The sequence below is a fragment of the Protopterus annectens genome, chromosome 4.part1 (genome assembly GCF_019279795.1).
Source record: "Protopterus annectens isolate FY-2018-M chromosome 4.part1, PAN1.0, whole genome shotgun sequence".
Classification (NCBI taxonomy): Eukaryota; Metazoa; Chordata; order Ceratodontiformes; family Protopteridae; genus Protopterus; species Protopterus annectens.
In genome coordinates, this window is record NC_056734.1 from 686308 (window position 1) to 710479 (window position 24172).

General features: G+C 35.6%; 1 protein-coding gene across 1 annotated transcript in view; it reads left to right on the top strand.

The window, feature by feature from the left end:
* The window catches only part of B3GALNT1 (beta-1,3-N-acetylgalactosaminyltransferase 1 (globoside blood group)), a 137395-nt gene extending 116530 nt beyond the window's left edge, over window positions 1-20865 (top strand). The window contains exon 3 of the mRNA XM_044069975.1: window positions 17333-20865. Coding sequence (XP_043925910.1) covers window positions 17432-18388 — 957 coding nt within the window. The 5' untranslated portion in view covers window positions 17333-17431 and the 3' untranslated portion in view covers window positions 18389-20865. The remainder of the gene's footprint in view (window positions 1-17332) is intronic.
* Window positions 20866-24172: the final 3307 nt, after the last annotated feature.

Below are 24172 nucleotides of genomic sequence, written 5' to 3' on the forward strand. Positions count from 1 at the left end.
GTTATTATTTTCCTAGCCACTGCTAGAATAGACCATAACAAGGGAAGCTTAACCTTTCACTTTGAGGTACAGGTGTGTTGAATAATATAAGAGATTTAGAAATAATGAAATTATCTGTAAAAAGAGCCTGCAAAATTCATTAATTGACTTCCAGTATTCTTTCAATTTTATACAGTCATAAAACATATGAGCCCAGTCAGCATTAATTTCTACATTACATCTCTTACATAGATTATCTTTATTATTTATTTTATTCATCATCAAAGGTGTATAAAAAGATCTATGTAAAAATTTCCATGTATAAAGTCTCCAGACAATGGAAGACGTAGTTCTATAAGCAGATTCCAATATATATTGTTTATCTTGTTGATTTGGTGGGTCCCCATTAATAGAAGTGAAATAATTCCAGTATGAATCTACACTGTAAAAAGTTTCTTGTCTGATAACTTTATGTATGTATGAAAGTTTACCTTTATCAGAAACTTTATGTTGTAAATTTAATATCAAGTAATCAATCAGTGTTGGAATAGATAGTTATAGACATTAAATCTATTTTATTAATGAGATGTTGTCTAAAGGTCTGAACCTCTAACCAGCAAGTTTCTCTTAGATCAAATTCTTGTTTTAAGAAATCTAGATTTTTAACTTTATTATCAGATATCAACTGATACCAGTACTTTAGATCATTAACTATCTCAAGAAATACCCCCTTGAGACCAGCTATTAGTATGTTTCTTTAATGCAATCCTAGGTCTATTAGGTGCCCATAAATTTAACATTAGTGTGTTCAGTTTCTTGATAATTATTTTTGTAGGTGGAAGTATTATTGATTGTATTAAGTATAAAATCTTGGGGAATATTATCATTTTAATAATTGTAAGTCTCTCCTCCATAGTAAAAAACATATTATTCCAGGTATTAAAAAGATTTTGTATATTAAGAAAACAGGTATTATAATTATTATATATAATAGATTTAATATCTTTAGATAGTAGTATTCCTAAATAAGTTATCTGACCTGAATTGGGTACATATTTAGTAAAATCACTAATGAGAATATTTTTTCATGTGTATATATAGGTAGTATTTTAGTTTTTTCTTCATTGAATATTAAACCAGAAATACTTTTAAAATTCATCATGTTATCAAATGGAGACTGTATAGAAGAATTAGATCCTGCTGATGTAATTAGAACATCATCTGCAAAAAGTTGAATTTTGGATGTTGTATTTTCATCCATTTCAAAACCCTCCATGTCAGTACTGTTTCTGATCAAATTAGCCCAAGGCTCCATTACTAAAGTGAATAATAGTGGAGAAAGTGGACATCCTTGTTTTGTACCTTTAAGAATGGGTATTTTTTGTGAAACATATGTTCCTACCTTAATATAAGCCAACGTTCCTTTGTATAAATGTTCAATTAGATTTACAAATGCATCCGAGAAGTTTGTGCACTTCATTAAGGTAAACAGATAGTCCCAACTTACTGAATCAAATGCTGAACTTATATCAAGACTAATAAGTGTTAAATCTTTCTTTTCCTATTTGCAAAATCTATTAATGTTAAAGTTCTTCTTATATTATCAAAAGTATTTCTATTTACAATGAAGCCTGTCTGCTCTATATCTATAATGCCGGGAATGATTGTCTTCAATCTATCAGCAAAGATATTCATAAACATTTTATAATCAACATTAAGTAATGAGATGGGCCGATATGAAGAACATCTAGTTGGATCTTTATTAGGTTTTAAAATTGGCGAAATAAATGTATATTGCCAAGATGGGGGGGTTATTAACTCAGTTTGGGCCAAAATAAAAACCTTATGCATTAATGAATATGTATTTTTAGAAAGGATTTTATATATCTCTGGTATAATACCATCATTACCCAGTGCTTTGTTTGATTTAAGCTTATTTATTTGTGTAATAACTTCTGTATATGAAATACTTTTGTCCAATAGTTTTAATCTGTTGTTTATTAAGCTTTTTATTCATATTTGTGGTTATAAACTCCTTTATTTTATCTTTAGGTTCCATGTTAATATTATTATGGTTAATTTTGTGAAAGTGATTTCTAAATTCATCTAGTATTTCTGGTATACTAGAAACCTTCTTCTTTTTCCTTAGAGAAAAGATTTCTTTGATATGGTTTTGTTTATTCAACCTTTTTGTTTTATTTTTAAGTCTATGTAAGTATTTGGGGCTTATTGAATAAGAGAAAAACTTGTATTTCTCTAAAGTTATTTTAACTTTATGAGTTAAAATTTCTTTGTATTTCTCATTTAGTTTGTTTATTTCTTCAATAACTTTCTTGTCCATAATATTTTCTTTATTATTATGTTTATAAGAGTCTAATTTACTTTGAATATCTAACAATTCCTTATCCCAAGATTTCCTTTTATTATTATACCATCTGATACTTCATAGGTTCATAGGTTCATAGATTAGTACTAAGCTAACTGCCCTTGCGAGCCATTTTAAGCCTAGCCATCCCCCTTATGAGACTCAACTGCACCCTTGTGTTTGTAGTGTGTTTGTAAGGGCAAACACCTACCCTCCACCCCATGTATGATGTATGTATATGTAATGTGGATGAATGATGAAAAAAATATACACTTTTTTAAATTTCAACTGAAAAAAAATTTTTAATTGTAAATAATAAATAAAATAAAAATAAGTCAGTAAACAATGGCACAATTAGTGCAAAAGTAGTGTTACAGTGCACTTTTTTTACCTAAAAAGTCCTTTTTAGTCCCAAGCTTTTGTTTGGCTAGAACATGGCTTGATTTCATGTCTCTCCATTCGGGATATGTGCTATGCAGGATGTCTCCTCCCATCAAAATGCAAATTGTGTGAAGGAAACTTGAAAGTGTTAAAACTTGTAAGAAGGTTTTTAGAAAGTGCATTTTACATCAGAGTGCATGACCCAACCATGCACAATGATTTTAAGGCATCCCAAACATAAACAATGGAGACTTCAGGAGTGTTATTTATGTCTAAAAAATGTTTTACTTCTGAAAGTATATATTCTTTATAGTCTTTTAGTTGAGTTAAGTATGCTGGTATCCTTTTGATCTGAACATTATGAGTATTTTTTATCATGAATTCAAAACAATTGAATTATGATCAGATATAGGACATGAAATGATTTTGGAATTAATTAAATATGTTACCATCTGGTTAGAAATAAAGACCCTATCTATTTTTGAATAAGTTTTGTATCTGTTAGAAAAAAGGTGTATGGTAATTTTGAATCTATCTGATTATTAATATCCTTCAAATGATAAGAATTAGCAAAATCCTTTAAATGTTTTGCATTAGATGTAATTCTTCTCTTTCCTATAGTGGTAGTATCACTTTCATGTAGTATACAATTAAAGTCACCAGCTAAAATAATATCTCCTATAGAGAATGATATGATCTTATCAAGATGATGTTTCACTGTATTAATACCAATTCCAGGTATCCAATATACATTAATTAAAGTGTAAGTCTTCCCATTAATTTGTATTGTAACCATACAAAACATTCCTTTGTCATCCTGATAAGACTTAATGGTTTTAGGAATGGGCATACTTTTATTCCATAAAATAGCCACTCCTCTTTTTTCTGAGTGTGCTCTGAACTAACCAATACTGTATATTTGTTTGTGGCTAGTTTATCAATATCTTTTTTTCAAGAGATGGGTTTCTTGTAGGAAGACTAAGTTGGCCTTATGTAAATTAATGTATCTTATTAGGCTTGCCCTTTTACATGGATTATTCAATCCATTAATGTTTAAAGAAATTCCTTTTAAAGATGTCATTTGGCATTTTTAAAACTTAAGAATCTTATGATCAAAATAACAAATAACAAGATAAGTAATGTTACATCTCCTCCTTTAGGTGTACCTTTAAATATAGCTGTATTTATTGAATCTCTTATGGGATTTCGTATAGGATTCAATTTTGTTTGTAGTGACAATGAATGTACAAAATATATTGTGGATGTCAAAACTAGTCAAAACTATATACAAATAACAATGAACAAGTGAAAATAATGTAAGGATTAAACCTTGCATCCAGCCTGGAGTTGTAAACTCCAACTTAGAGTAGTATTTACCACTCAAGTTAACCCCCTACCCTAAGCAGCAGTACATCAGCTACCACCTTATCAATTTAATACTAGTTATATTTAACTGAAGTTAACAGTTTTCAATTCAATTATCTAGCAAGACAAGACTACACATTTGGTAAAACAGCACCATATAAACTAAAATAAACCTTTTTTTTTTTTTTTTTAAACTGTTCATACTACTATATACATCCATGTAATATAAAACACTTGTATTCAAATAGCATTCAAATAATCTTGATGTTAGAAATCAAGAGGAGAGAAAAATAAGTTCTAACATTCATTTAAATCAAAAACTTTGGCTAATATGATTCAGACATTACATATATTAGGATGCATCTATTTTCTGTCATGTAAATACAGTTAACAGCTTCCAAAAAAAAAACCTTGAATTGCTTGTATATGAGCATTTACTCAAACTCATTATTGCCAATAGAATAAAATATTGTATTCATAGAAATTGTTATAAATCATACTTCATAGTTAAGCAGATTCTCAGAAACATTTATATACATATCTACATACACACACATACACACACACACACATATATATATATATATATATATATATATATATATATATACATACACACACACACACACACACACACACACACACACACACATACACACACACACACACACACACACACACACATATATATATATATATATATATATATATATATATATATATATATATATATATGATCTCACTGAGTTGTATCTTTACTGAGCACCATCTTACATTGCTGTCCCTTCAATAAATCTGTCTGCTTTATACAAAATAATGCACAGCAAACACATTTTAGTAACCAGATTTTACAAACATGCTATACTACTGCTTTAAAATATATCACATGTCAATTTCTTCCAGTATAGAGTTATAAAATTATTTATGCTTGTCAATCAGATGAATTAAATGAGTTATAGTAATGTATATGTTTGGGACATAGGTTTTTAACACATATTATTAATCTGCTATTCCTGTATCTGTGATGTGTCAGTGTGATATTTAGGTCAAAGGTGAGTCCAGCTGCTTTCAGCTTCTCTGTGAGAATTCTGAGAGTTGAAGCTTTTGAAGTAGCTCATGGACACTGTGCATGAGACAGCCCACATCCCAGATTGTCTCTCTCAACATTTTGGCGGGAAACTTATTAAAAACTAGTGACAAACATTCATTTAGCAGTGTAAATGTATCTAAACATGACAAAACCTTCACAATGCATTCTACAGGTTATTACAGACTCTATGTAAGTGAAATCGAGCCCAAAATTATTAATAAGTAACAAAACTCAACATTTGTGTCCCAACTCAACTCCTAGGCGAATCATATTATTTACTGTGTCTATATGATCAAAAGTATTTCTATATATTAATAAAGAAAAAAAAAAAATGTAAGAGAAAGCTATAAGAAGTATATACAATAGAATATTACTTACTGTTTATATTAACAGAGTTAAAAATAAACCATATTATTTACTATTATTTAGTTCTAATTATTAGTTAAAGCATGACGGATTATTTACAAACGAGCATAAGCAGTGTAATCAAGTAAGTATAATTAGGTAGTGTCATTCCTGTATCTGTGATGTGTCAGTGTGATATCTAGGTCAAAGGTTAGACTAGCTGCTTTCAGCTTCTCTGTGAGAATTCTGAGAGTTGAAGCTTTTGAAGTAGCTCATGGACACTGTGCATGAGACAGCCCACATCTCAGATTGTCTCTCTTAACATTTTGGCGAGAAACTTATTAAAAACTAGTGACAAACATTCATTTAGCAGTGTAAATGCATCTAAACATGACAAAACCTTCACAATGCATTCTACAGGTTATTACAGACTCTATGTAAGTGAAATCAAGCCCAAAATTATTAATAAGTAACAAAACTCAACATTTTTGTCCCAACTCAACTTCTATGCAAATCTTATTATTTACTGTGTCTATATGATCAAAAGCATTTCTATATATTAATAAAGAAAAGAAAAGAGAGTAGAAAGTAAAAGGGTGTAAGGCAGAAATAAAAAAAATGTAAGAGAAAGCTATAAGAAGTATATACAATAGAATGTTACTTACTGTTTATATTAATAGAGTTAAAAATAAACCATATTATTTACTATTATTTAGTTCTAATTATTATTAGTTAAAGCATGACAGATTATTTACAAACAAGCATAAGCAGTGTAATCAAGAAAGTATAATTGGGAATAGCATTTGAAGAACATATAAACTTTTAAAGGAAAAAAAAATGTATCAAATTACTGATCTTATTTTTCCTCTTCAGAAAGAGAAACAAGTTAAATCACAGCTTGCCATTAAATCTCCAGATATGACTAGTTATGAAACAAAACATTTCTTTGCACACACAGAATAACTTTGATTAAATCTTTTTCAAAATATTTGTTGCTTCTTGGAAATGCAGGAACTATATTTAAAAGGATTAATAATGAAATAAAATGATGAGAGAGGAAAAAAAACATAGTACAAATCATTTGTTTTTAAGTCTCTTCTTCTTCTCTGAAGTCTTCCACGAAGTTTCAGTTGCCAGTCTCTTTAACGAAGGACTAGCCCATTCCATTTCTTCTTTTTCTTTCCAAAATCTTATTTTTTTTGATAAACAGTAAAGCAGAGTCTAAGTCATCGAAAATTTTAGGACCATCATGAAGGAAGATTTTAAGCTTGGCAGGAAACAGAAGGTATGTTTTAAACTGTGCTTTTTTAAGCTCCCTTTATTAGTGGCAGAAAAACTTTTCTTTTAGCTAATACCATGGAAGAATAGTCATTGTCAAAACGCACAGTTGTTTCATTAATCTTAACAGGAGCTTTAGCCCAAGCAGATTTAAGAACCATCTCTTTATCAAAAGATGATAGAAATCTAACTATAACTGATCTAGGATATTTTTTGTTAGAGTTAGTATTAGCTATAGATCTATGTGCTCTTTCGATACCAAAAGAGAATGCTTCTGGTAAATCTAAAGTTTTAGGGAGCCATGTTGTTAAAGAAGAAGTAATATTGTTACCTTCAATATTTTCTGGCAGTCCAAAAATCCTAATGTTATTGTGCCTAGATCTATTTTCCAGGTCATCCAGCTTTGTAAATGTGTATTTTGTTTCAGCAGAAACTCAATGTTGATTTCCTCTTCTTGTATTCTATTTTCCATGTCATTCACAGCTTCTTCTATGTCTGTCATCTGGATCTTCTGTTGTTGCAGGTCCATATGTAACAAGTCTATTTGTTTTGTAGTTTTTTCTATGAAAGTGTCTATTTTAGTATCCATTTTATCCATCTTAGCAGTAAGTTGCTGGACTATAATTATCAGAGACTGAAGTTCTTTCTTGATGCTGGAGTCTTGAGAATTTGTCTTACTGGAACTCATTTCAGACTGATAAACTGACAGTAAAATTTCCAAAGTAATTTCTGACAGGAATATTATTAAGATTTCCTTTCTTTTTTAGATATAGTTCAAGAACTATATAAAACAAACATATTTAGAAAGAAAATTACTTCAAAAATTAATTTTTTAAGTAATTAATTCCTGTCAATGTAATGAAATTGGTGGAGCTGAAGAAATCTGCTGCTATCCTGTGTTCATCCTTGGCCACGCCCCCTGGGCTGAAAGATTCTGAAGCTGTTCTAAATTTGAAAGAAAAATACTAGTTAATTAACAGACATGCACTCTTCACAGTTGGCCTGAATGACCAGTATTAATATTGTTTTTTTTTAATATTGTTTTTATATTTATATGAATATCTTGCATTTCAAGTAATTATTTTCTGCTGAGAGATCTTGATGTGCAGCATTATATTATGGTGTCTTGCAGCTTTAATAAAAGTAATGGCATTATCTGCCTAACTTTAAATATAGTATTTACAATGTTTTTGTAAGTTAGCTTAATTATTCATACTGAAAGTTTTGGTGAGATCATTTTAGGTTTAATCTAGGAAAACTATTTTTTGGATTCTTAATAATCACACCAGACCTATTCATTCATATATATATATATATATATATATATATATATATATATATATACATACACACACACACATATGTGTCTATGAATATCTTTCTGTCTATTGTGTGTACATTTTTCTGAAAAAAAAAAAAAATATATATATATATATATATATATACATACATACATACATACATACATACATACATACATATAACACACACATGTATATAAAAAAATATATATATGAAACGATAGCTTTACTGACTCTAGCCCATGCAACTTGAGTTTGATTAGCAGTTGAGGCATTTGACAGCAATGCAGGGAGGATGGGCCTGTCTCTTATAGGTCAAAGGAAAGTAATGAGGCACAACAGTGTAGTTAATCCCTGTTGGAGGCTGAGAGCATGCAGTGAATGCTGTCCGTGTGGGGGGACTTTGCTTAGCTGAAGTCAGAAGTGCAGAAAACATGTCATGAGCCCCATTACGTGCTACCACCATGGGTAGCAAAAGTGCATGTGGGAGCATAAAATAAGCTTTAAGCAAGAAAATCTTGCTGCTGCTCCAGGAAGCCATGTTCCAGTCACCTGCTTAGTACTTGGATCATAGTCATTATGGAGCTGGCAAGGAGGTTAAGAAGACCTGGTAAAGGGGGAGAGGCACTGGTGATAGTGGGTGGTCATCTACAAGCAGCTAGTAAGTATATAAATAAATAATAATATAAAAATAATTGTGTCCATTGACAAAGACATAGTTAGCTGTCTTGTAATGTTTATTTTCTGATGTTATATTCATATCTTGTATACCAGGCTATCTATCATATTATATTAAAATAAAACAAAAAAAAAAATGTATGTATGTATGTATGTATATATGTATATATAATATATATATATATATATATATATATATATATATATATATATAATATGTACAATATGTACGCACGCACAAAACGTAATCTAATATCGAGGAGCTGTAGTTTCCAGCCTTAAGTGTAGAGCACACTTTCTTTATGGAAGAACAAAGCAAAAGAAAAGGGAAAACTAGTTTCACAGGAATGATATCAGAATGCAAATTACTAAAATTGACTGTGATAACTTCATAGGTTGGTACTAGGCTATCCGCCCTAGGGTCTATACAAGCCTAGCCATAACAACTTCCTGGATATTTCTTCCCACAGTATTTACTTCCCTGGACCCCTGTCTAGCAGGGCGACTGGTGAATTTCCTATCTCCCATCCAATCATCAGGGCTCCTTTTGAAGAGGGCCAAAAAGGCACTCTGCTTGACATGTATGGGCAGTCTATTCCAGAGTATGGGGAGTGTCTTCTAATGTAATATCCACACATTCTTATTACAAATAAGAAAACAGGAGTCAAGCTAGTAGTGCTTTCTCACTGCCATCTTATATACTATATTAATATAATAAAAATGCAAGACTAGATGCTTACAAGGTTCTTGAACATGTAAGCACACTGATCAACAGCCAGATGCACAGTGACTTTGTACTTGGATAAGAAGTAAACGGCACCAATCACAATAAAAATGTAAACTATGTTGTCACTATCACTGAATATTATAATATACTATTATAATAATATACTGTTTAAATGCTCTTGGATTAATGGCTTCATTGTAATTTGCATGGCTTTTTATATGGAAAATAATGTGTATGTTACTTGTTACTTATATTATAACTTGGATCTGATGAAGGTCTGACACAGATGAAAGTGCTCAATCTCTGTTTTTTTTAGTTGTTAAACTATGGTTTAAACAAGCAATACCAGGATGAATCCTCTTTTCTTATTTTTAATAGGAATGCAAAGTGAAGATACGTCTATTTTAGTAATTTATACACTAATATCATTTCTGTACAACTAGTTTTCCGGTTTTATATATATGTGTGTGTGTGTGTGTGTGTGTGTGTGTGTGTGTGTGTGTGTGTGTGTGTGTGTCAATGTCCTAAAATGTTTGAAACCCAAAATATTAAACCTCAAAATACCAAAAAAAAAAAATAAAATAAGCACAAAATGCTAAAAACTCATAGTATTGAATAACAATATATCTATTAATTTTATCCAACTAAAAATACCCTAAATCATACAGCTTAATTACAAAAGCAAGATCATCAAATGGCATCTTGGTAGTTGTACTGTCAGGGAAAGAGTTTTTAGTTTTATAGTGTATACGGTTATGGTTAGGGGCAAGGGTAAGTTTACAGTTAGGGTTAACACACGAGTAAAGCGGGCGGGGGGCTTCATTGATTTAAATGTTAAGATAAGAGCAGCAGTCTAAATGTATTCTCTTGATACAGAATGGAGTATAAAGACAGTTTGGTTTTAGCTTCAAAAGAGCTTCAGCTTTCAGTAATGGCTGACTGCTCATGTGATATGTAGTAGCAGGGGGCAGGTGAATGAAGGCTGGAAATAGCTAAATCTCTAGTCAATAGTGTTTCTCTTCCCAGAACTGCAGAAATCACTTCCCACTCTCATTTTATTGACGTCAAGCTCTAACTAAAACTTACACAGCTGGGCAAAGCTGGCTGTTTGTTCCAAGTCTGAAAAGTGACTAAAACACAGCACATAGATGCAGGAATGCTGCTTAACCAGAACCGGCCTTTGGTCTACTGGTACCCTAGGCAGAATATCTCCACAGAGCCCCACCAACACCACCCTGTGCCCCCATCCTGGTCTACCTACACCATCCAGATTACTGGAAAAGCACCCCTGCTAGATCGGCTCCCTAGGCAGCCGCCTAGTTGGCCTACGCTTAAGGCCGGCTATGTGCTTAACCCACGTAAGAGTGCGGAAAAAGAACACTACAAAGTGTACAAATACAAGTGAGAGAACCCATTCAAAACTGATCTGTCTTAAGTACAACACAGAACTCACTTGATAGTAAAATGCCTTTCAGTTAGTAGATGTAACTTCAGATTAAAGAAAACACAGTAAAATACAACAGAGGAAATGCACAAAACCTGATTTGAATAGGCTAGCCACCTACTGCATGAACAGTGGCTTTAGATGATTGTCACTGTTGAAGTGACACCCCAACCCCATGTGCTTCCTCTCTTCTTTTTCTTTCAGCTGTTCCCATTAGGGGTCACCACAGCAGATCTATTTCCATTTCTTCCTGTCCTCTGCATCTTGCTCTGCCACACCAACCACCTGCATATCCTCTCTCACCACATCCATAAACCTTATCTTAAGCCTTCCTCTTTTCCTCTTGCCTGGCAGCTTCATCTTTAGCATCTTTTTCACAATATACCCAGCATCCCTCCTCAGCACATGTCCAAACCAACATAATCTCACCTCTCTGGCTTTGTCCTTAAACCGTCCAACCTTGGCAGACCCTCTGATGTACTTATTCCTAATCCTGTCTACCCTTGTCACACCCAGTGCAAATCTTAAAATCTTTAACTCTGCCACATCCAGCTCTGACTCCTGCCTTTCTGTCAGTGCCACTGTCTCCAACCCATATAACATAGCTGGTCTCACTACCCTCTTTTAGACCTTCCCTTTCACTCTTAGTGGTACTCATCTGCCACAAATCACTCCTGACACTCTTCTCCACCCTGCCTGTACTCTCTGCTACACCTCTCTTCCAAACTCGCCATTACTCTGAACTGTTGATCCCAAGTATTTAAACTCATCCACCTTTGCCAACTCTTCTCCCTGCATCTTCACCATTCCTCTATCCTCCCTCATTTTCATACACATATATTCTGTCTTAGTCCTGCTGACCTTCATTCCTGTCCTCTCTAGAGCATATCTCCACCTCTCTAAGGTCTCCGCAACCTGTTCCCTTCTCTCACTACATATCACAATGTCATCTGCAAACATCATAGTCCACGTGGACTCCCAACCCCATGTGCAGAATGGGAAAAAGGGGTTGTGGGTGGATGGATAGTTGTATGGATGGATAAGTGCTGTGTAAAATGGAGTCAAATGCTTTGTTTTTTTTTTTTTAGCTTTAGGAGAAGTTTAGCTTCTAAGACTCTTAAGAGACAATAATGGCTGACTGCTTGTATGACGAAGAGACCACTGTAACCTTTGCAGTCAAACATTCATTTTTAAAAATAAAATATAAATGTAGTACAAGCAGCTAAAAGTCAGTTAAATTGCTGACGGTAAAACCAAAAGTAAAATAAAATGAAGCTAACATGGTAAAAAGCACAAATTTATTAATGAACAGATAAGCACTTTTGTATAGCTTACACTTCTTCAGATCTAAACAATGTGGCAAAAAACAATTTAAAACACAAAATAACCAGTGCAATGTCGCTTACAAAATCAAGAGCCAATCAGACGCATACTCAATGAAAACACAAAGTAACCAATGCAATGTCGCTCAAAAATCAAGAGCCAATCAAAGGTAGACTCAGTGCAAACTAAGTAAAAAATCCTCCATGCTTTCAAAGCCGGTTTTAAAGGAGCAGTACTGTTCAACCCATGTAGCTTGTCTGATTGTAAAGTCACTGTCCATTTCATTTCAGCAAGCTCTGTATTATTCACGGTCACCACCACAAATGTTCTCAAATATAAGCTGTAATGCCATAAAACTAAAAGTATGACCATGATATTCTGTAGTATGCTTCACTAGAGTATTCTGCATAGTGCCATTCCTGATACACTTACATGTTTAAGAATGCATTGTTTGAACATACAGTTAGTCTTTCCTACATAAACAACAGCCACTTACATGTTTAAGAATGCATTGTTTGAACATACAGTTAGTCTTTCCTACATAAACAACAGCACTGATCACAAGTTGCAATATATGCCAAATTGGAAGTTCTGCAGTCAGCACACAGCCTCCGTTCATATTTGCGGCCACTGATTTGATGAATAAAACAATTCTTGCCTGTCATATATGCCTTGCATCTACGGCAAGGAAGTGTACATAGTCTGCATGATATATTATCCATTCCCACCTTGGGACCTTAGCAAATTCTCCTTTTCAAGGATAGTGTGTTCCTGAAACAAAAACTAGGTATGATGCACCCATTTGTATCATCTGGTGTCAAGCTCAGTCCGACCATCATCGAGTTCTTGATTACAATAGCTCCTGTCCTTGAACTCTCCATGCAGAATCTCCGAAATCTTGGCAAATTCACAGTCTCTGGTATTAAGCCTCAATACTCTTAGGAACTGTCCCTTAACAGCATTTTTGTGCACATACTCAGGGTGCATACTTGTTCTGTGCAGAATACCATTTCTCCAATGGTCCTTCCTAATATAGATTGGTGTGTATATGACTTGTAAATTTACCTCATGCTAACCATCGTAGCTTCAGATGAGGTTAACATAATTTGGTAGAGAGGCTCTCTGGGTATCATATGTAGACAGAAAACAATGCGAATGCAGTTGACTTCAAGTCAAAGTTGTTGTTGTATTTTGGCTTTTCCCGGTTAGGGGTCGCCACAGCGGAACTCTGGTCCGCTAATGATTGGCAGTTGGTTTTTATGGTGTCGAGTTGCCAGTCCAATGCCCAACCTTCAACGAAGGCACGCCCATTCAACGCATGTCTTTCGAACTCCCATTCAACCGCGGGAAGGACATGCAGACTCCACACAGTAGTAGAGTGTTAATGTCACATGAGTCATCCCTGTCCATTCAAGGTGTGCACCTGCAACCAGCATATGTTCCTTACTCATCCTGTCCCCCCTCAGTATCCTGAATGGTTTGCAACATTACAGAAACATTACACGCATCCCTAGGAACTGAAAGGGCTGGAGGTGAGGCAAAATTAAGCTCATGTTATAACAACAAAGCATCTTGGTGCAAAGTTCTTGACCTGCTTTGCAACATGATTCAGAGAGCCTTCACTAAGTGACCTAGATAGAGCATGGAATGGAAATGTAGTTTCATACAAAAGTTTGCTGTCCATCCTTTGGAATTGTTGGACCTGCATTTCCTTTACATATCAGAGATGTGAACACAGAGAGAAGTACACTTACAATGTGCTCAGGTATCCAGTAGATTGTATTAGTGCTGTCTTGGTAACTTTGAGTGAAGTATATCAGTGTGTGCATATATGTCTATGTAGTTGACATCCTAGAGAAAGGCCTCACTGAGCCCAATGACTGGTGTCAGAACCATGACCTTAAGCTCAGTGCCAAATGAAATGTGTCATCATCCCCTTTGGGAAAAACCCAGTTCCCATGAATTATCACATCGATGGTAGTCCACTGAACACAGAAGGCATTATAAGAGATCTGGGAACACAGGTTGACAGCAACCTCTCTTTTGACCACCACATTGCCACTGTGGTCAAAGTCCTTCTATGTGGCACATCTCATTACTAAAGGTTTTGCATCCAGGAAGAAAGAGGTCATTGTCTCCCTCTACTCTTCCCTCATTAGGCCAATCATCAAGTACAATGCCCCACTTGGCATGTACCTCTCTAGACACCTGCAACAACTGGAGAGGCCTCAAAAGTACCTCACAAAGAGGATCCTAGACCTTAAACACTTGTCCTATATGGACAGACTCGAATAACTCCAACTATTCTCTCTCATATCGCCTACTTAGAGGCGATCCCTGCTTGACTTACAAAGCCATGTTTGACACAGCTCTGTTAGAAATGCTACATCTAAAGAAATCCCAATCCCTCTGCACCACACACTCCAGAGACCTCAACCTAATTACCAGAATCAACAGAACAAGCTGGAGGGACAGATTCATAACCCAGAGACTGCTCATGCTCTGGAATAGACTTCCCATACATGTCAAAAAGAGCACCTCACTGTCCCTCTTCAAGAAAAATCTTGATGAGTGGATGGGAAATAGAAAATTCACCCTGGGGATCACTCCAGTGGCTCTACTCAACAGAGGCACTGGGATCACTCCAGTGGCTCTACTCAACAGAGGCACTGGGAACTAAGGTTGGGTGGCACGATGCCAGGGTAATCCTATGTGCTAGGCTTGTAAAGGCGCCAGGACCATTAGCCTAGTACACACTTATGAACCTGTGTGTGTGTGTGTGTGTGTGTGTGTGTGTGTGTGTGTGTGTGTGAAGGCACCCCAGAGCCTATGAACCTTAGAGGGAGCCATGTTTAGTGTGCTAGAAATTTAGTCACTTTAGTCCAGCATTTTCCAGATTTTATTCCAAAAACGTCACTGTCTTATTCATTAAACTTGATAATACACCTTTCAGTGCTAAGCGAATGCTGCCAGGCCTAAAGAAGAATAATGAGCATTTCCAAAACATTCTGGGATTGCCTTTAACTGTTCTTTAATCATTTTCAGCCTTAATTTTTGCATTCATTTTTTGATCATACATTCTGTATCTTGGTGTCACAGAATAATGATTCTATGACTTTCCATAAGGGGTTCTCCTGTCTCCATTCATTTTTTATTTTAATTTAATTTATTCATGTTTAGAGCTGATAGGTGAATTATACGAGCTTGGAGATCATTTTCTGCCACAAGTTGTAAGACTAAAGTAAAGGCACTGTACATGGGCAGTTCAGAGTAGTTAATTAACCAGCATGACTTTGGATACGAGCAAAAACTGGCTTCTATGCAAAGACAAGGAAAAATGTTACTGGAAGTCAGGACTGAACACTAGTCCCAGAGGTATGAGGCAAAGATCATAAACCACGTTGCTATCCTTTAGTTGTAGCTACCTTCACTAACTGCCCTTTCTCAAGGAGCATTGTTTATCTTGCTGAGAAGACGAGCAGATTACACAGATTGTACAGATACTTGCAGACACCAGTAGTGTTCAAAATATGCAGACTCTGTCTCTTGAACAGCAGGAAGAGACTGCTTTACTATTTGGCAAATAACAGTGATTAAGGCATAAAGTTTTAAGAAATCAATGAGACACTTCCTGGTACTGTTTTCAGTTGTTGTTTGTCTTTCGGCTTTTCCCGGTTAAGGGTCGCCACAGCGGAACTCCGGTCCGCTAATGATTGGCAGTTGATTTTATGGTGTCGAGTTACTAGCCCAACCTTCAACGAAGGCACGCCCATTCAACGCATGTCTTTCGAACGCCCACTCGACTGTGGGGAGGACATGCAGACTCCACACAGAAGGCACTCCCAACCCAAGCCGAGAATCGAACAAGAGAACCTCTTGCTGTGAGGCAACAATGCTTACCGCTGCACCACCGCAGAAGTATTTCAGTTATGTTCAAAAATATGTATCCTTTATCTTCCCCTTCTTGGCCTCTATTTTTCTAGTTCCAAGAATGCGTCTGCCTGTTGATGTGAATATAAAGCTTACAAGAGGTGTGCATCCTTTAAAACAGTTACCTTGTGGATGACCTTTATCATGGATGTGTTAATTTTGGTAATGGAGTTTTAATCTGCTCACATGTCTGACTGCATCCTTCATAGATAAGATTTACTGCTTTGGAGTTTAACCTGCAGTACGTAAAGACAGAAGAATTCCCCATAGCACAGCTCCTTGCTAGGCATGCCATATAGTCTCTCTTCTCCCTGTAACGATTATGAAGACTGCATCAGGTACTTGATTTAAAACCCTAACCCTAGTTTATTCTGTATTGATCCATAAAACTTTTAATGTACACACTGGTATACTGTTTTGTTTTTTTGTCATGATTATAAACCATAAAGGACTATTGCCTAACATGGACTTGAAGAGAACCGAGGTTGCTTATATTATATGTAACGTGAAATGCTGTAAATGGCCCATATCCCATGACTGTCAAAAATTATGTAAAATGCACTTTTGCTGTGAAGATCTTAACAACTGTTCTTTCTGTGTGGCTCAGACCCACACATATTGATGAGAACTCAAGTCACTTACATGGTATATGTAGCATGGTGGGCCAGACTTGAGCATTGTACCTCACAGCACCAGGGTGCAGGGTTCAGGTCTGACTTAGTCATGTTCCTGTGTAGATCTGTACATCTGCACGTAGCATTGCTACATACAGTAACAGACTATTGCATTATATCAGTTTAGTCTTTAATAAAGAATTAAAGCTTACTTTCTGAACAGGAGGTGCCAGCCAGTGTGTGGAAGACGTTTTGAATACTGTCCTGTCAGAGTTATTCCTGATTTGAATGGTCAGTATAGTAGGGAATCATTATGAACAGAAGAAAGAAGTTTTCTTTTTGCTGAAGTGGATTCCGCTCATTAAACACATATCTACTTGTGGACATCACATAATGTAAAACACTATACATTAATATTTCGTTATTCAATTTTACAGAACTGGTTTAGCTCATTGAGATAAACACATTTTTCCTAAACTAATTAATTTCTTTGTTTATGTTATCTTTTTCAGTTTTCAGGGAAGACATAATCTACATGGGAACACCAAAATGATAAAAAATTGAAAACGTGCCATAAGCTGTGATACCTAAAGCTACAATAGAAAGTGAGAATGACGTTATTGTTGAAGAAGAAGAAGATATCATTAGCAGTGGCTATTTTCAGCAGCTTGACACTCGTATGGTACATGTACATGAATAAGGTGCCTTTGATTTCTGATATAAATTTAATGGAGCTCTATAACTATGATCCAGTTCATACACATAATTTTACATTTCTCATTAATAGACCTTTGAAATGCAATGGCAGCTCACCATTTCTAATAATTTTTGTTGCCTCAAAGCCTAGTAACATACTGCAAAGAAATGCTATAAGAATAACCTGGGGCTCAAGTAAAACCTGGTGGGGACATCAGGTTTTAATATTGTTTTTACTTGGCAAGGATATTGAAGCTGGAACTAGTCAATCAGTGGTAAAACAGGAGAGTGAGCAGTTTGGAGATGTAATACAACAAGATTTCCATGATAATTACAACAACCTTACATTGAAAACAAAAATGGCATTTAGGTGGCTTTCTGAGTTTTGTCCAAATGCAAAATACATGATGAAAGCAGATGATGATGTTTTTGTAAATGTTAGAAATTTAGTGGGGTTTCTATTGTCTACAAATATGTCAGAGAATCTGTACTCTGGATATCCATTCTTCAGAAATGTACCACACAGAGGTTTTTTCCAAAAAATATACATCTCCTATGAGAGTTATCCTTATCCAGTATACCCTCCTTACTGCAGTGGACTTGGGTATGTACTGTCTGCAAACTTAGTCCTAAAACTTTATGAAATAATGAATCATATCAAACCAATACGATTTGAAGATGCATACGTTGGACTTTGTTTATATCTGTCAAGAACTAGCATAAAGATCTTACCCAACAGTCATTTCCATTTATATAAGGTCAAGTTTGATGTCTGCAAATATAGAGAAGTGATTGCTGTTCATGGTGTAACACCGAAAGAGTTGATTACCTTCTGGGAGCAGCTTAAATTAAAGAACAGTGATTCTTGCTGAAGAAGAAATGCAGTATTTCACTCAGAATCTGGATTACAAATTAAGAGAAAGGTGGTTGATCGTACACATGTTTATATAAACTACGTTATGATTTACTGGCCACTTCTTGAAGATTTGCATGACTAAAGTGGCAGAGGTTGAGAAATGGTATACTGCCACATCTCTGTGATAGAATTTCCTGGGCATTCTACACCTCATGGTTCAAAGACTGCTCAGAGCTTGTTACTTTTGGTGCCCTCACTTATTTTCCACAAGCCTTACACCGCACCCCTTCCAAGCACTACTTAAGTAATGGCACGCTGTGGAACAAAGTGCAAAGTTGTGATGTGATAATTACTGTATCAGTACAACACTGGCCATCTACACACTGGTGCTTAGTAAACTTCTTTCTCATCTGTGTAACAGTGCAGTCCTTGTAATTTTGAGCCATCAGGCATACATCTACTAATAAAACTGGCCACATTTTAATTTAGCCTATTTGATAAACTGTTTTGTGATTTAACATTAACAGTAATCAAGCTCCTGAAGGCTAACATTTACACATCAGTAAAATATGTAGTTTAAGTAAATGCTTTCACAAGCAAGCATGTCCAGGTGTATATTCCCCATTTAGGAGACTTTATTTCCACACACTCTGCCTTATTTAAGCATTCTGAGATTGCAGAACATTCCAGAGTGATGATCTTGGAATTGTTATATATATAAAGCCAGAAAGTATTTAAGTATGAAGGTAGACTGATAATGTAATCTAGAATAGCTGTACGTTTGCTGCACTGGAATTTGACCTTTTAGTACTTTTAATGCATTATTACTTTCAGATTACTATTTTTAGATTTTACACCGTTTGGACCTGATAAGATAAAGTAGACTGATAAAAATGGATACTTTTTGATCCATGATGAAATGGGTACCTACTGTCTTATGTTCTCAGAAGTCAGTACTATATTTTCTCCCCTCAACCTGCATCCCCATGTAGGAAATATGTCCCTGGGTTCATATGATTTGCCAGATGTGGTCAATCATTGGGTCAACAGAGTTAGTTCCTGAATACAGTACTGGAAGATGCTTACCTCTACATTAGTGGTTCGTTAGTTCTGAAACAGTATTAGTGGATGGTTAGGTAAAATATATCTTGACTGTTGTGCCAAAGAATTATTCTTTGTTATAACTGTGAATGAATGCATCTGTGTCATGTCTTAGTAAGTAAGACAAAGATTAAGTGCTGTGAAGACGTATGCCAATAAAATAAGTCTTATGAGCTAGTAAATAAATCAGATTAATAACTTTACCAACATGTAGCTGTCAGACTTATTAAAATCTATATTTTGCATGATTTAAGGGATTGCTTATTGTAAGGATTTGAGATCACACAAAAAAGACATTAGTTCATTGTTATATTTGTTCCATGCTAAATGTATTTTGTCTTCAGGTAAGCATACTCAGGATATTTGGAATTGTATGTGGTCTTCCAGAGTACAGCTCCCTCTTATCCATGAGTGTCGCTCTCTCAATCCCTGAAATCACATGCTTAAGAAAAACACCCATTTAACCACACAGTCTGAAAAAAATAGACATTTAAAAAAGTTTGATCAGAGAACGGGTTGTCATATTAACTCTGAGTTATATATATATATATATATATATATATATATATATATATATATATATTAGTTATGATGCATCCATTTATTGTGGGGTGGGGTATCAGTGGTGAGGTACTGAAGGGTGGAAAGGAGGCATTCATAGTTGACTGTATCAAACGCCCTAGGGTTCATCAAATTTAGTAAAATTGGACACTTTTGCACATATTCATGTCTTTATGCATAGACATATGGTTACACATTGTAATGTTTGCAAAGCAAGTTAATTGAAATACTAGCTATAACTACAGTTCTGAGTATGTATTTGATATGCACATCTTATACTATTAATTTGACAAAAGCACAACAAGTTGGTGATCCTGTTGTGTAGATACATGCAGAAACATTTTCAGGACTATGCTTCCAGACAGCTAGAAGGGGAATAAGCAAATGGGAAACAAAAGCAACACAGTAAGCAGATGAAAACCTTGTACTGATGAGAAGGAAGACCAAGAAATGGAACTGAGTTACATACAAGGAACTAATGAAACATGTAGCAGGTTTTGCAAAACAGTGAGTCTTCTAAGTGGTAATTTGAAGGAATAATTGTATAAAGTGACACTGGATAAGAAACGCATTTTAAAACCACTGAGTTGACTCTTATGTAACACAACAGGCCAATTAACAAATTACCTCATGTTTTAGCTTTATACAAACTGTCTTTGGTCAAGAAAAAGTTTTATATAAAGTAATACAGCAGTGTTTGCACAACAAAATGTTTGGTCATTTAATTTTTTATGTAAAGAAATTATTTCTAAAAATGATCTTTCATACTATATGTGCATATAAAGCTGAAATTATACTTGAAAGTAAAAATAAATCTAAAATGGAAGATCACACTGGAATATTAGTGTCTTATTGCCAGGGTAGATGAACAGTCAACTGAAAAAGTAAAGTTTTCTATATTGTTAATGTCACTAACTCAGTTTTTTTGCAGGCTTGTTAGTATGATAAACACGTTTAGAAATTAAATTAAACACATTGCATAGAAACCACAGAGTAGTTTAAGTTCCTAAACAATTGGTGATTGCAGAAACATTATTTATTCTTAATGAAAGCCAAGTAAGGAATGAAAGTATATCCGAAGATGTGACTAAATTGTGCAGATTAGCAGAACATTTTCGGTTTGGAATTGGACCCATTAGTCCAATAGCAAATAGCAGCATGGATTGGTCTGTGACATATATACTACAAGGCTTCCTTCTAAAAAGGAGTTGCTACTAGATAAGGCAGTAGCCATTGCAGCATCCATGGAAACATCTGCACTGCACCAAAAGATAATCTGAGTGCACAGTTAATAAAATGACTGTTAAATGTATCAAGATGTTTGGTCATTTAGTTGAGTCTGACTCTTGATGACCTCGAGGATGACTTTAGCACTCCAGACCTGTCTGTTAAGAACTGCTTCTCCCTAACATACATGCATGCATGTTTTTATTGTGACAAAATGTCAGATTTTGCTTGTTCTTGTTAATCAAACTGTACAACATCCCATAACGCAGGCTATACTGAATAACCATGCCAATAGAAAGGTGCTAAACAGAGTAGAAGTGGTAAACGAAAGGAGCAGGAAGACAAATTCAAAACTATTGATGTGCATAAAAATGGAACCCTGAAATTGCAATATTGAGTCAGTGAAACCAGAGAATGATGCAGAATATAAAATTATGGTTTAATGTGTTTGGAATTGCCTACAGTGACCGAATATAGCCACAAAGTGATATGGGCCCTTGTGGTCTGGGGGATTGATGATGACAGTGAATCATTTATGATGACTACCTGTAATTTCTGCTGTGGAGTCTGCATGTCCTCCCCGTGGTCGAGTGGCGTTCGATGCATGAATGGGCGTGCCTTTGTTGAAAGTTGGGTGTCGGGCTGGCACCTCAGCACCATAAAAATCGACTGCCAATCATTAGCGGACCGGAGTTCCGCTGTGGCGACCCCTAACCGGGAAAAGCCGAAAGAAAAACAACAACCTGTAATTTCTGCTATGATTATGTACCAGTGTTTTCAAAGCTACCACTTTGAAAGTTGGTTGTGTTATTGCGGTTGTATACAGGTGAATAGTGTAGTCTGGGTAGAAAAATTAATGTATCTGACCTATAATGATAAATATGCATTAGTCTTGTATGTGCCAAGTGGGCCTATACTACATGGTATTCAATGGATAAAAAAAAAATAAAATGAGTTTCTGTTCATTTATACACTATATGCACCACTGAAAATGTCGACAATATTGCCACAGCTAAACTACTATCACAGCTGCTGGCAGGCACCAAACAGGTTCCCGATGATGGAAATGACCTGTGAAGGGCATACAGTCCATGACTTGTATAGACATAAATGCTAGTACTAAGCTTCATAAGGCTCATACATTTTGTTACAGAGACTGGAAGGTGATAATTTTGTCCAAGGTGGAATAAAGTGAGATGGCAACACCTCAGTGTAACAATGCAGAACACATACAGCTTCTTGAAGAATTTAAAGTATTGCATTTTATGCAGTATAATCACTACTATAAACCAATGATGCCTTATACCCTAGCTGGGAAAAAAATTGCAAATTAATTTTGCACAAGTTTTACTGTAGCGGAGATGAACTTTTTTTTTTCCCCCAATATAATCATGTTGTTTCAGTGTAACATTTGTACCAGTCATTTGACAAAAGGCCATTCTTAGCATGAAGGCAAATTAAAAATCTGCGCCTCACAGCTTCAGTGATTAGAGTTCAGTTCTGTTTTCCCCTTACTATCTATGTGGAGTTTGCTTGTTTTTCCATTGTATATGTGGGCTTTCTTTAGATACTTAAGTTTCTTCCTCTGTCCTTAAAACATGCTGGTTGATTGGTCATTCTAAACTCTCTATATTTGTATGTTATGTCTACTGTTGGCCTTGTGTCCTGGATTAAAGCTGAAAAGTGTTTATAGACCATCCCACTAACCCACGTAACAAATGATAAAATAAGTAAAACGAATGGTCAAATACATTTGAAAACTCCCAATACTCAGTGCTACCTTGATAAAACATTAATGATAAACACTGCTGACAGATTACTGAATGTAAAGATAGTCCTGGGAAGGCTAAAAGAGTATGGCTTTCATGTAACAGATGTGAGGTATCATAAGAAGGGGGCCATGTCTGGTAACGCTTAAGGTTTACTGTGCAGGTGATAGGAGAATGTGCCTGATAAAGCTTCCCTAGGCTGCCATCTGTAACTCTTATCTCATTATGCAGCAGCAGAAATCTACCTGTGTCTAGATGTTCATCGTGCATACAGCTGCAGTCAGAACAGATGGGTTTTCCTGCCGTCAGGCGGGTCCTCGGTCGGCCGAATTCCAAAGTCTAGGTCCGGCGTCGGATGTCGTCACTTCTTCCCTGACGTCAGTGCGACAGGGGTATAAAAGAACCAGCCGATGCCATTTTCTTCAGTCTTTCTTGCCGTGCGGTGCCCGAAGCAGAAGCAGTTCGCAAGTGCCGGTCGGCCAGCTCCTGAGATTACGAATATTTTTCAACCAAAGTCTTCTTGAAAGCAAAGTACCCCGTTGGGGAAACTTTTCTTGCCTCAGACCGATGTCAGACAAAGTTAATAATTGCATTTCATGTGGGAAGCAAATACCGCATAAGGATTTCCATTCCCTCTGCATTCCTTGCTTAGGCCCAGACCACGATGTCTCGGCCTGTCGTTTTTGTATTCAACAGACTCACTATTAAGCATCGGGCGGAGTTTGCCCAACACTATTTTGGCAAAAAGTTTAATTACATTATGTCGTCGGATATTCAGACTCTAGTTTTGAGTAAAAGACGCAAAGATAAGGACCGACATACGAGGTCCGCAACTTCTACCAACACCACGCTAAAGCCGACTACAGGTGCTCCGGTTCTCAGCAAGGCGCCTACGCAGCCCCTGACTACTGATGACACTTCATTAGCGGTGTCTTCTGTGTCCGAGGTTGCAGGCTCTTCGGCCCACACCCCGACTACAGATACCGAAGCCATTCTTGGTGGGGAAACTCCGAGTTTAGACAGGCCTGCCACCTCTCAAGGTGTCTTCAGGCCTTCTTCTTCTTTTTCCATTAAGGCTTTCACTAAATCTAAAGCAGGCATGCATACTAAAAGACAAGCTCCACAGGGCCCCTCTCAAGGCC